The sequence below is a fragment of the Dendronephthya gigantea genome, unplaced genomic scaffold (genome assembly GCF_004324835.1).
Source record: "Dendronephthya gigantea isolate DGI-Jeju-01 unplaced genomic scaffold, DenGig_1.0 000348F, whole genome shotgun sequence".
NCBI lineage: Eukaryota > Metazoa > Cnidaria > Anthozoa > Malacalcyonacea > Nephtheidae > Dendronephthya > Dendronephthya gigantea.
Window position 1 is genome coordinate 76,048 of NW_021163358.1, and position 12,484 is coordinate 88,531.

The following is a 12,484-nucleotide window of genomic DNA, read 5'->3' on the forward strand; positions in this document are numbered from 1 at the left end:
TGTAGCCTGCAATATTTACCTTGCTTGGTATGTCAGTCCATCAAATCCATGTATGGCACAGCGATGGATGGAGGTGTAGTCAGTGATAAGAGAAAGGTAATAATTGTTAGCGATTCCTGGGTTGCCATAATTTATTTGATCTAAAATTGAGAAACAAGGAACAAGTAAATTAATCCCCGAGCGGGCGCGGAGCGCCTGCGAGGGTACTAATTCCGCTCGGAGATTAGGAATTACACCCGAAACCCGGTAGAACATAGGCGAATCCGAAGTTGTCCAAATTCTTTGTCATGGACGGTCGACGTTGGGTGGTTTTGTAAGTTATGCGCATGCGCGAGTAACGTCTGGTAATCAACGAACGTTCTGATTGGCTAAGACAGAAATTTTGTATTTCAATGAGAACGTCAGCAATTTATATTAACTGTCATTTCGTAAACAGTTTTGTAAAAGCGTTTCATAAACTTTGTGCAAAGAAAGTAAAACGAGAAGAAACAAGATATATGAAGCATGACAGTTAGCAAAGATGAACAATAATTCATAATCAGCAAACTTATAAATGTTCTCAAAGACATAATGTACGTGTTTACTTTGTTTATTTCGTATTTGTTTCGCGATAAGAATGAGCCGTATTTGTATACTTTTCAGCTTTGTATGCCGTTTATTTGTTAAATTTTCAGCTTTTTATGCAAACGCATAAACCTGTGAAAGGCTATTACACCTTTGCTTTAACTTCAAAAAGTGTTTTTGAAAGTGTAATTTGAATTTTGGTATCAAAAATATACACTATATTTATAAAGTATAAAACTTTTTGCCGCCGTTGTCGACTGCAAAATACAGAATAAAATAACATATGAAGTTTAATTTTTCTTTGTCTGTGAAGATTTTGTACTGTTTTAATCGTTCGAAACTTCGATTTTAAACCGTTACTTAATTGCTGGCATGGTATAATGCAGCGGGCAATGTTTACACTAAATTGAACGGGCAATGTTTAGACTAGCTTTATGATTATTTTTGTATCGAATGATGGAAACATTAGCTATAATATACTCGGTAAAATATAATAAGACTGATTTGAGTTTTGTGTCATTTCATAATATAAGTTTAGGTCAGGTTAACTCAGGAAATTGTGTACTTGGTTTAAAATAGCGAGGGGTTGCTGCATGCATGTATTTCTAGTATATTATTGTCCATAGTTGTGAGGCTATCAGCATTGTGATATCCCATGCAGGTTCGTGCGTACCGCTACCGTGGGACAACATTCCTTAGCGAACAAATAGTACTTCAGTGAATTGCTAGAACATACCTGAGGAACCGCCATAAACTTCAATTCTCAAAGATATGTTCTATATGCAATAGAATCTACAATTGAGATTACAAGAACATCACTTTCACACAATTGAAACTATAATTGTATATGAATCACAAGGCCCTATACTGTATAGTAACAGCATGTATTTTGTGACTTCTATAACAAAAAGAATATACAGAACAAAATGCAGGCTGTTTTCTTTCATATTCACATAATACCCCCAACCCCTGTATATTGGTAATTGGCAATTACATAATAGGAAAGGGAGAAAAATAAATCTATTTTTAATAACACCAGTGTAAAATGAATGACATATCGAATTGTACAGCAAAATATTGTGTAGGCATAATTCTTGTCATGCCTTCCATCACCAGATATCATGAAATTATCTTGGTTTTTTATTGTTTAAATTAATCCGTTTAATTTAAAAGCACAAAAATACCACCAAAATATAGCTGAAGAAAAATACTTTAACCCAATCGCTTCTGTTTTAATCCAGAAATTAATCAATATTGCTGTTAACCTGACACTGCAGTGCAGCTCTAAAAATCATATCAAATTACACGGGATTACAAACGGAAATATAACTCGCCTTTGGAATTTCGTTATTTTCTTCGTTATTTTTTAACCTGTCGTCTTTTAACCGTTACATATAAACTGAAAAAGCTTTAGTTATCTTTTCTGATAGTTTTTAAGTCAGGATGGGCAGAAAAACTCGAAAAATATAGCTTTTTTTATTTGTTATTGTGTATAGCGAGGCGTTGCTCAGCCGCACGCACATGTGGTTGTCACGTGAGGTTAGAGGTATCAAAAACGTAACGTTGCCTACCCCGTGGGGGTAAAATAAGCCCGGTAATCGATTTCCGGGGTAAAATTGTCCCTAGAAGTCATAATTGTCAAATTTTCGCCAATATGGTGATAATTATATGCACATTTTCCGGTTTCCATTTGTAAACACGTTTGTTGGAAATATCACTACAAATCGCCAAAGCGACTGTATTTCAAGTAAAATAGATAAAAATATTGATCCCAATGTATACTAGAAATATTTGGAGGTTTTTAGGCGAGATTTTTGGAAGGCTTTGCGTATTTTCGCTTCTCTAAAATTCAACTTTAAAAAGTACAAGTTCGGCAATAAATATCTTGGCTTATAGGAAAGCTTTTGAAATGAACTAAATTTATACAAATAGGTAAATGTTTTTTCTTTGAGATAACACAATTTCTGGTTGATTTGATAAAATACTTCCAGATAAAATCGAAATTATCTGTGTGCGCCGTTTACGAGCAGACAGCAATGAGTTTAGTGGTCTCATATTTATTAAAATGGGTGAAGTATTCGCACAGTAATCACAAGTTTAAATCAGCTTACCACTTTGAAATATCCTCTGATCGGACGTCTAACTGAGAGGATCCCTCAAGTCCGCATCCGCATCCTGTTTTGAGAAGTTACGAGAACTTCGTCTTGGGTATTGGTTACTCCTTACTCTGTTGGAAGTTCCATTCTGTTGTATGAGGACAACACTTGTAGTTGGTGTGGTGAAAGGATGCAGATTGTCCGTTGGATGTTGTGCTTTTGTATTAGAGACGGACCACATTAGATATCAGCGCAAAATTGACACATTCATGGGAATCGAACCCAATCTCCTAAAAAGGAGTATCCAAAATGTGTTCTTTGTGTGGCCAGGAAAAAGCGAGAGCTACAGGGCAACTCGCAAACCGACTGGCAGACAATACGAACGTACAACACAAAACACACAACCGACGACACAACATCCAACAACCCACAACCCACTAACTCTGTAGCTGAAACGACAAAAAATATGGTGAGTTGTTCCTAGAAAAGCAAGCATTCACAATTAGCTTGAAGGCAATTGTGGCTAGGGTTTAACTGACGGCATGGGTTTGGGGTGGCTTCTTAGGGTTGGATACTGAAACTAAACTACGATCGTCTTTGTCTGAAAAACACAAAAAAAAGTATTAGTAGCTCCCTAGAAAACGAAGAGCAAAACACAGTTAGACAAGCAGTGAGCCGTGTTTCCAGATACGGGGACAGAGATTCTTAGCTAACAGAGTGGCCACGGGGATCTACTTCTATTAAAAAAATAATTACACATACCTTGATCCTACCTAAAAGAAAGAACTCACTCACCTGAAGAAAACGGTTGCAGACGGCTCTGTTTTATAGCCTGTAGGCTCTTGCATAATTCAGCAAAATTAAGACAACTTGATTGGTTATTTCTGTGCACAGGTCAATTTGTCATTGGTCAATTTTTGTACTCCACGATTGGTTCAATAAAAACCAATCAGATTGGTTAATCTATATTCAAATTTTTATCCCGTTTCTGTGATATTTGCAAGGTGATTGCACAACAAATGTTCGATTTCACACGTTTTGGAGCATATTCCAAGCCAATGTATCACAGTATGTGTGTATTTGTTCGATTATTTCTCTGATGAAGTTCACAAAAAATTACAGTTCAATCATTATTAAAAGGCTTTATTTTCCCACTAGCTTCAGAACCCCATCGAGCAGGAAAGTCGGAATTTAAAAGGCAAGTAAATCTTTCAAACTGTTGTAGCATTTGAATTATGTGGTACATTAAACTACTGAACCTTTCAGAATATTGTCGAATTGGGCATGGCATGGAATAATAGTAAATATAAAAACTGACAAAATCGCAAATGTAGTAAATTTCAAGGCTAAATATCGCAAATTCCAGTGGAAATATGGCGTTTTACCGCCATGCATACATAGCTATTCACAGGTATGTTATTCACGCGTTTTATATATTCAATATTACACATCAAAGCGGCCTAATCCTTAGGATATTGCCCAAAATGCAAACGAAAACCGGTTGCAGTGGTTAATATCAAATATTCAGTACTATTTTGATATATTTAGCGTCAAAATCGAGCCTTTAGAAGATTTTTGCCGATTTTTTATATAAACATACCTGATGATATGAATTATCGCATCACCGGCAATAATATTTCATTATAATAAAAATATGGAAAACAAATTCGGGCAAAAAGCCGAAATTCTGACCTAGTTCCTATTCGAGTTTGTCTTAAGCACGTGCTTACCAACGATTATCGCTTAGCACTTTCATAAGTGTTGTTTAAATGCTATTTCTTCGATTCTTTTGCACATCCTAGCCCAAGAATAACTCAGAATTACAACAGATTGATAACATGTAAAATTTGGACATTTTGAAGACAACAGAGTACCAAAAAAGCGAAAAGATATGGAATTTCTAAAATATATCTTGCTATGGGTGAGTAATTTGAGATAACAAAGCAACCTATTATTTTGACTTATAATACAAATGCAGGTTATAACTATATGCTGGTTGGAATATACTATTCAAATAATCGTTTCAACCGCTATCATTTAGTGGTATTCCGGGGTCTTTAGCCCAAATATTTCTGAGATATTTAATGTCTTGCTTCTGTGCAACATTATTGTAAGGAGTAATAGCCTATTTTGCTGTACAGTTCCATTTATCAATCATTTTACACTGGTGTTATATAAAATATAATTTTTTTATTCTTTTCCTATTATGTAATTGCAGAACGAATATTCAATATATTAATGTACCACATAAAAACTCATTATGACAATCGCTATCGGACGTCTATTGCATCGGAGTTACGACTTGTGGTAAGCCAAATTCAATGTTATTTCTCGCGATTTTTCTATGATGTCTTACATTGTGGTTTTTTGAAGATTCTACAATGTTTCCTCAGTCTGCGAGCTGAGAACATCTAGGCCTTGTGCAAGAAAAAATTGGAAAAGTTAAATTCACTTCGTATGTTATTTGTTCTGAAAGAAAAAGGTTGGTTAATGATGATAGTGCAACGCATGTCAGGTATTCTGCTTTCAAAATTCCTTTTTAGCTCGCCTGCACTTTAGTGCAAGAGAGCTATTGCTATAGGCTTGGCGTTCACGTCCCCGTCCCTGTCCCCGTCCGCGTCCACACTACATGATAAGTAGAATGTTAAGATGCCACTTTTTTTTCCCATTATTTTCAAATTATCTACTTAAGGAGTCTATTTGTTGCGAAAGAACCATTTACCAGGGGGGAGTGAACATTATACAACAAAATATAATGATAAGGTCAATGTTAAAATGCTATATTTTTTGTATACTTTGGCTTTACATCAGAGGAATCATTATCAATATAAGTCATCAATATGCATTGTGACTATTTAGTGCCATTTGGTACACATTTATACAATAATAAAGAGAGTTTTGCTCAAAATTATCAAATGATAAGGTGAATGTTAAGCTAATTAACATAATGATAAGGTCAATGTTAAGATGTTATATTTTTTAAATATTATGGCTTTACATCAGAAGATTCATCATAAATAGAGCTCATCGATATGTCTTGTGACTATATGGTGACATTTAGTACACATTTACACAAAAATAATGGGAATTTTTTTCAAAATTATCAAATGATAAGGTGAATGTTAAGCTATTTAGCATAATGATAAGGTCAATGTTAAGATGTTATATTTTTTAAATATTATGGCTTTACATCAGAGGAATCATCATAAATAAAGTCATCGATATGCATTGTGACTATTCAGTGCCATTTGGTACACATTTATACAATAAAGAGAGCTTTGCTCAAAATTATCAAATGATAAGGCAAATGTTAAGCTTATTAGCATCATGATAAGGTCAATGTTAGAGTTATCCAGAGTTATCACGCTCATTACGATTTTCAGGGCTATTGTGTAGCCCTGTTTTTTTTAGTTCAAATTTGTAGCTGAAACATATTTAACGAAAGTATTTGTACAACCCTAAGCCATATGAGAAACTTTCAAATATTTTCACCTGTATGCTACCATTTGTTTGTATTGTACATGTACAATTATAAATTATGAGATTGTGTTTATAAATGATTATGTATATAAAACATAGTCCAATGTTAAAGTTTAAAGAATATTGTCAGATAATTCGCAATTACAAGCTTTAGCACATAAGTATTTATAAGTAGAAAGCCGATATGCTTGGAATACAAAGGCAAATGGCAACGCATGTGACATATATTTGCATATATTTATGTAGATACACATGCAAATATATTATTAAAGCCAGTTAAATTGTAGACAGGGCCCTTTGAACTACCTATAAGATTTATGTACATACCTTTTCGTTGTTTGATGCATAATCCTTTTTTGTGATAGATTTTCATAAAGCTAGGCGCACACACGACGATTTTAGTCGGCTGATTCCTGTCTAGATTGTCTAGATGGATGTTTTCATCAAAATGTGGCGACTGGCACTCTATACTTGGTCATAATCACTGAGCTATAATTTTATAGGTCAGTGGTCATAATATTAGACCAAGTAGACTCGCGTGCACGCGCGAGGCGCGAGCGCCGCGAGAAGGAAAAAATGTCTGGGCAAGGGCTTCCTATATGTCTAAACCTGAATAGACCAACTACCGTAAAATCGTTGTGTGTGCGCCCGGCTTAAAGCAGGGACTTTTGCCTGGTCCGTTAACATACCTGTTGATATCACGTGCGCGGATTGCGAGAAACGGAAGAAATATTGGTCACAAATAAAACTAATGTAATTCCGAGGCCAGTTTTGGCCAGTAATTCTGAGGTCACAACTAATATCTGAAGTTTGTGCTTAATATTACCTTCCAACGCGGATTTTAGCCTTGTAATTTGTAATAAAAAGATCGGTAATTTGTGCTTCATACAGATACCTTTCATACAGAGTTTAGCCTTATTCTAGACAAACAGTGCCGGCGAGCGTTAGGTGATTTCAGCACCTCTCTGGTTGCTTTACCGGTAGCTAATGTCAATTGGGGCCATGCTCTGTTCAGCCACCTGTTACCTCTACTTTTTGGTAATAATGTGATTAAATTCAAAAAATTCAAATTCAATACATCCTCATTTTTGTTTTAGTTCTGCAGAAGATAAGACAACCGGGATTGTCTCACTGCTTTAAAACGAGGCAATGAATGTTATTCTTGTGTGCTTACAACAGGTAAACTTTTCCATCATAATATCATCTGGTATTAAGTTTCGATTGAAGTACAACTTTCTTGATTTTCTAGAAATTGGAATGGGAGGTGTTGTATGTTGTTCTGAGAAACTTTCCAGAGGCACTGCAAGATAAAAACTTGATACATTCTTGAAAGCACTACTTACGTTTAATATGTACAGTGTTATCTAAAATGGTAAGGGAAGTAAAGTTGTGCACTTTTCACACCAAAATCATGAACTAAAAATTTTACTTTGCATTCAGGTTTGAAATTATGATTTTCTTCCTGGATTATTTCGTGTTCCTCATGATATGCGCCGACCTCATTTGTACGCTAGAATTTTTCCAGTACGGTTCTTATCCTTCAGTTTTTTGCATCTATCATAATATCTTACCATAACTATACCAAAACCATACTATACCATAACCATACCACAACATATCATATAATCATATCGTATAATCATATCATACCATAACTAACCATAACCAAATCATACCATACGATAACCATATAATTCCAAAATTATATCACACCATACCATACCATGACCAAATCATACCATACGATAACCATATCATACCATAATTATATCACACCATACCATACCATAACGAATTTATACCATAAGTGTATCATACCATACTAATAATTTAATTGGATATTTTATTGTAACATGTGAAGGTATTAACAGAGCTGTGTACGTACCACATTTTCATTGGTCAAGATGAACAAGTAAGAACCTGCTTGACTTTATTTTCAGCCGTTGTCTGTTCTCGCTTAAACGTTGTTGTATATTTCGTCTAGTTTTGTCTGATGCGTACTTTGCAGATTAGTTTGGTTGCTCATTCCGCGACGTTATGCGTATCCTGTCTCACCATATGTATGTTAGAAATGCCTTGCCAGTTATGGCAAGGTAAGGCTACTTAAGATAGTCTGGAATTTGAGACTTTTTTATGTCCATTAGCACTTTGTAAAGAATGAAGTTGATTTAAGTAATTGCAGCGTTTTATAAGTTTATTGCTTTGGAGATATTTGAAATCGTGCCTTGATAATGCACTCAGTGAATTTACAGAAATGTATTTCAACAAACTCCAGCCTAAATGTAACGTCTCTTGTTATGCGAGATACTCCTTCACAAATACAAGGTTTTTTGAGCAATAATTTCTAAATTTTCGTTCCTTAGACTGCTCCCAACATATCTGGAAAAGTTTACTAAACTTTCGCCAACGCCTCAAGTTGTCATACCACTGTTAGAATTTCTCTCTGGTATGGTTCTTAAAGTTTCGTAAATTAAGAAATCTTTTGCGAAATATCAATGTACCCCCTAAAGAGAGGATTCTGATTGAGCAATTCTGCCGCTAACCATAGTTGATCGCCTTTTTGTACAATCAGCTGTGTTAAAAATCTCGTATTTCTGTTTACCAGATGATGGAGATTTGGATAAACAGGAAATCGCATACATAAAAGGTATATGTATAGCTTTCGGTTGCCAGTCATGATATCAGGATTGAAACCGCACATCAAAATGGGCCTCTTGTAAATATAATCAATAAAAATATACCTGGAACGTGTAGTAGGTGAAGCCACGAATGGAAATTGAGGAATACTAAAATGGTGGCTAGGAATATTTTTGTATACCTCTTCTCAGCTGTACGCAGTTCATTGAACAGCTAGTGATTTGCATCGGTTATCAAGCCAATCAGATTACGGCTAGTTCATTTATAATACCCAGCCTCCTCTTTTGACGTGATTTGCTAGCCTGATTTCGTATTATAATTGGGTCAATTTTGTTTATTTTCCAGGCTTGGTCTTGAAGCTAGAGGAAGAATTGCATACTGTAACATCTTCATCCTCCAAATAATTACACATCCCGGCAGGTGCAGTATACAATTTATTTGAAAACATTGTTGAAACAAGCATTATATGACTGCAGCCTCGTTAGAAATGCCTTAACTTTTGCAGTCTTTTGTCTTTTTGTCACCCAGTTACATTTTCGAACTTCTGGTCAAAGTACGAAATCACTCGAGAAAGTGATTTCATTTTCCGTTGCAAGTGAGTTTATGAAGTGGTTTCCGAGCTTGTTTCAACATTTCATTTGTTAAATTTGGATGTGCAAAGATTTTAGGCGATTATCGAGTTGGAGCAAGCTCTGCATGATTCAATATGCCAGTATTGCAGCAACCTATTGTTAAAACTGGGAAATGAAATGCATACATTATTTAAGCAAATCTTCTTCAATGTAGATCAAATTGGTGGTGCAATACAAAGACAGTTCGCGGACGCCTTGAAAGTACGTATACAGTAGTCTTTGACATGATAGAAGACTTAGTGGTAGAAATTTGGGGAAAGGGCTCGTATGTTGATATTTTTTGACGTTTATTGCTGTAATAGCTTTCTTGTAGCTCCACTTATCTACATGTCTTCAAGCAGTCGTTAACCTGGTTTCCTTTGTGTCGTAATTGTTGTAAACAATCATTTTCGTAAACAATCATTTTCACGGATAAAATCTAGTCCAATCTTTCCACATTATTGCATCCCAGGTAGTTTTTCAGAACAGCGATGCATTAGGGTCGAGCGAAAAGAAAGATGTGCAACAAGCTGGCACATTTACGGTGCAATCATCTCAACCTGTGTGTATTAAAAGTAAACTCTGCATGGCAGGTAGTTAATGAAAAATGAGACAATTCATGTATTGCTGTAGCCAAATTAAGTTTCTTGTGTTTTTTAGGTTCATGTTCAACAGCAAGCGAATGACGGTTGGAAGAGGAAGCAACTGGATGTTTGGTCAACCAGCAAAGCAGCTGGTGGCGACAAAGGTGATCAATTACGTCCACCATAACATTAAGCTACAAGATGATCTTTTGTATAGTCATTTTTAATAACGGTGATTGATTTAGGAAACCTATAAGGGCTTACCAGTGGAACTTCAAAATCTACATGTCATTAAGAAACATCAGATGTTTGTTGGAATCCTCAAAAGTTCTAAACTCTTCGTACAAAAACAGGTAGAAATTTTTTTAGTATAATTTTGAAAGGAGAGTCTCTAACCCCTCATCGTTTCTGGATTACTACTACTTTGAAGCGGTGTACATGCAATAATACCACTACACTATCAGTGGCAATTCTAAGGGCGTCCCCTTTTCCACAGGAACAACGTGAACTACTTGACAAAAATGGGGATTGCAATAGGTAAGTTAAAAAAATTAAATCGTAGGAAAATGTCTGGTTTCATATTACCTTTTAATATAAAATTTGTGTAGGTTCGTCCCGATGAATTGTTCGTCTCTTGTATAAATACAGCTAATGTGATTTTTATACAGATTAATCTTACTGGACCTTTTGATGGTGCTTCCTTAGATCGAAATTCTAAATCGGTTAGGGTTTTGTGTGTTGTTAAAACTGATATAGGAACGATATTTCATATCCTAGTCCGTTACGTTAATTCACAATGATTATCCTTTGTTTTGTAAGAGTTTTGGTCTATGGAACCGACTTGAGACACAAAAAACTATTTTTGTTGAGCCACGACGAAAAAACGAATTTACAGAGGTTAGTTCTATTGCCATCCAGCGAAATCTTAAGACTAGACTTTTTAACAAATGAATATATAGTTAAACAGTTCATCTGTACGTTTTTACGAGGACGAAAAACGGATCATTTTGATCAGGAGGTTATGTTCAACTAAATAACTCGCAATGAACAAGCTGATTGAGGTTTATCAAAGGATTTATGGTCTGTTTTAGGCAATGGAAGGATTTTATGAAAACGTTTGCAACCCAGAGAACAAGGGTGCTGTTTCTTGTTGTTTGCTAAAGAAAGGTATGGTGTCTACTGTATTTTTTCGACGTATTAATACCAAAGTCTTTAAACACATACATTTAAGACGGCTTGTCAAGTTTAAAACCTTGTATAGTAATAAGCTTGTTGGCGAATCTGCTAAAAACCTGTCAGATTTGGTGGAAATAAGTAATAATTTCATGTCCAGTGTCCGCGAATATAATCCTTGATTCAAATCTTTTAGTATAAGCAATTAGGTCAGGGTTAGGGTGAGGTTTAGAATTAAAAGTTAGGAATAATTTCGTGCATCCTGGACATGAAACAAGCTATGGACATGAAACTATGATCGAAACATACAAGTCAAACACATCCTGATAACAGACCGTCAAAAAAATTGATACGAGCCTCGGATGTTTTACAAGAAACTCCTGTGTTTCTCACGTTTAGGTAAGCAAAACCGGGAAACGAAGATTTAACTGTTGAAATTGACGTTTTCTATTGTTTTATGTTTGAGACCGAACGTATGTGTGCCAGGATCAGGTGACCAGCTGTGCATTCACCCCAGGTTCTTGAACAAGAAACAAACACGGCCAAGGCAAGTGTAAATGACTTCATTGACCGTTGGTAAGTAGGTTTGTAGCTCAAATTCTACATACCATGTACCCATTTTCTTACACGGTCGATACACTGAATAATTTACTATCTACTGTATAGGTGCACAGGTTGTATAACCACCCTCGCAATATTTTGCCCTTAAAATAAGGTAGTAATCCCCACAGTTCATGAAAGTTCTCTTGACTATTTTCAGAGGCATTTGTGCTGTACAAAGGTGTTATCATGCAAAGACGTGTCATTACTATAATTTGCTGCAACAAGGTACTACCACTAAGAGATGTTTATATTGGGCTATTCGGCCATTGCCATTGGCGTATACAGTATCGTCAGATATTGTTTGGTATTCACTATATTAAATATACACACTAAATTTAGGCTCAACTCAACATATATATGCATGAGCGATATACTTATGCTGATCGGATTCATATCTCTACAATTACGTGTAACTGCAGGAAATTTAATCGGAACTTATTTCATCCTACAGCGATATACCAGTGGAACTTCAAAATCCACATGTCATCAAGAAACATCAGATGTTTGTTTGAATCCTCAAAACAGTACCCGACTCCGCAGTTTTAAATTCTTCGTACGAAAACAAGTAGAAATTTTGTAATATATTTTGAAAGGAGAGTCTCTAACCCCTCTTCTTTTCTGGATTACCACTATTTTAAGCGGTGTACATGCTATAATACCACTACACTATCAGTGGCAATTCTAAGGGCGTCCCTTTTCCACAGGAACAACGTGAACTACTTGACAAGCCTGGGTA

General features: G+C 35.5%; 1 protein-coding gene and 2 long non-coding RNA genes across 9 annotated transcripts; all 3 read left to right on the forward strand.

Moving 5' to 3' along the window:
- The first annotated feature begins 5,103 nt into the window (after window positions 1-5,103).
- LOC114542412 lies at window positions 5,104-7,428 on the forward strand. The gene is made up of 3 exons (XR_003689618.1): window positions 5,104-5,142; window positions 7,238-7,319; window positions 7,390-7,428. It is a non-coding gene; the product is annotated as an uncharacterized LOC114542412 (long non-coding RNA).
- A 583-nt stretch (window positions 7,429-8,011) lies between these two features.
- LOC114542423 lies at window positions 8,012-11,660 on the forward strand. Of its 5 annotated transcripts, none has more exons than XR_003689625.1 (10): window positions 8,547-8,586; window positions 8,746-8,787; window positions 9,123-9,197; window positions 9,564-9,610; window positions 10,049-10,136; window positions 10,218-10,325; window positions 10,469-10,509; window positions 10,792-10,869; window positions 11,064-11,139; window positions 11,612-11,660. XR_003689625.1 is itself a non-coding variant. In XM_028561977.1 (9 exons), exons 5-9 carry the CDS (start codon window positions 10,053-10,055, stop codon window positions 11,131-11,133), a joined length of 381 nt encoding a protein of 126 aa, XP_028417778.1. In that variant the 5' UTR covers window positions 8,547-8,586; window positions 8,746-8,787; window positions 9,123-9,197; window positions 9,564-9,610; window positions 10,049-10,052; the 3' UTR covers window positions 11,134-11,648. The 5 variants fall into 5 exon arrangements, 1 of the variants encoding a protein (XP_028417778.1); XR_003689627.1 differs by adding an exon at window positions 9,306-9,372 and having other exon boundaries at window positions 11,064-11,648; XR_003689624.1 differs by having other exon boundaries at window positions 11,545-11,648.
- A 2-nt stretch (window positions 11,661-11,662) lies between these two features.
- LOC114542424 lies at window positions 11,663-12,484 on the forward strand. Of its 3 annotated transcripts, none has more exons than XR_003689630.1 (4): window positions 11,663-11,721; window positions 11,906-11,973; window positions 12,200-12,301; window positions 12,453-12,484. It is a non-coding gene; the product is annotated as an uncharacterized LOC114542424 (long non-coding RNA). The 3 variants fall into 3 exon arrangements; XR_003689629.1 differs by having other exon boundaries at window positions 12,200-12,313; window positions 12,453-12,483; XR_003689628.1 differs by lacking the exon at window positions 12,453-12,484 and having other exon boundaries at window positions 12,200-12,369.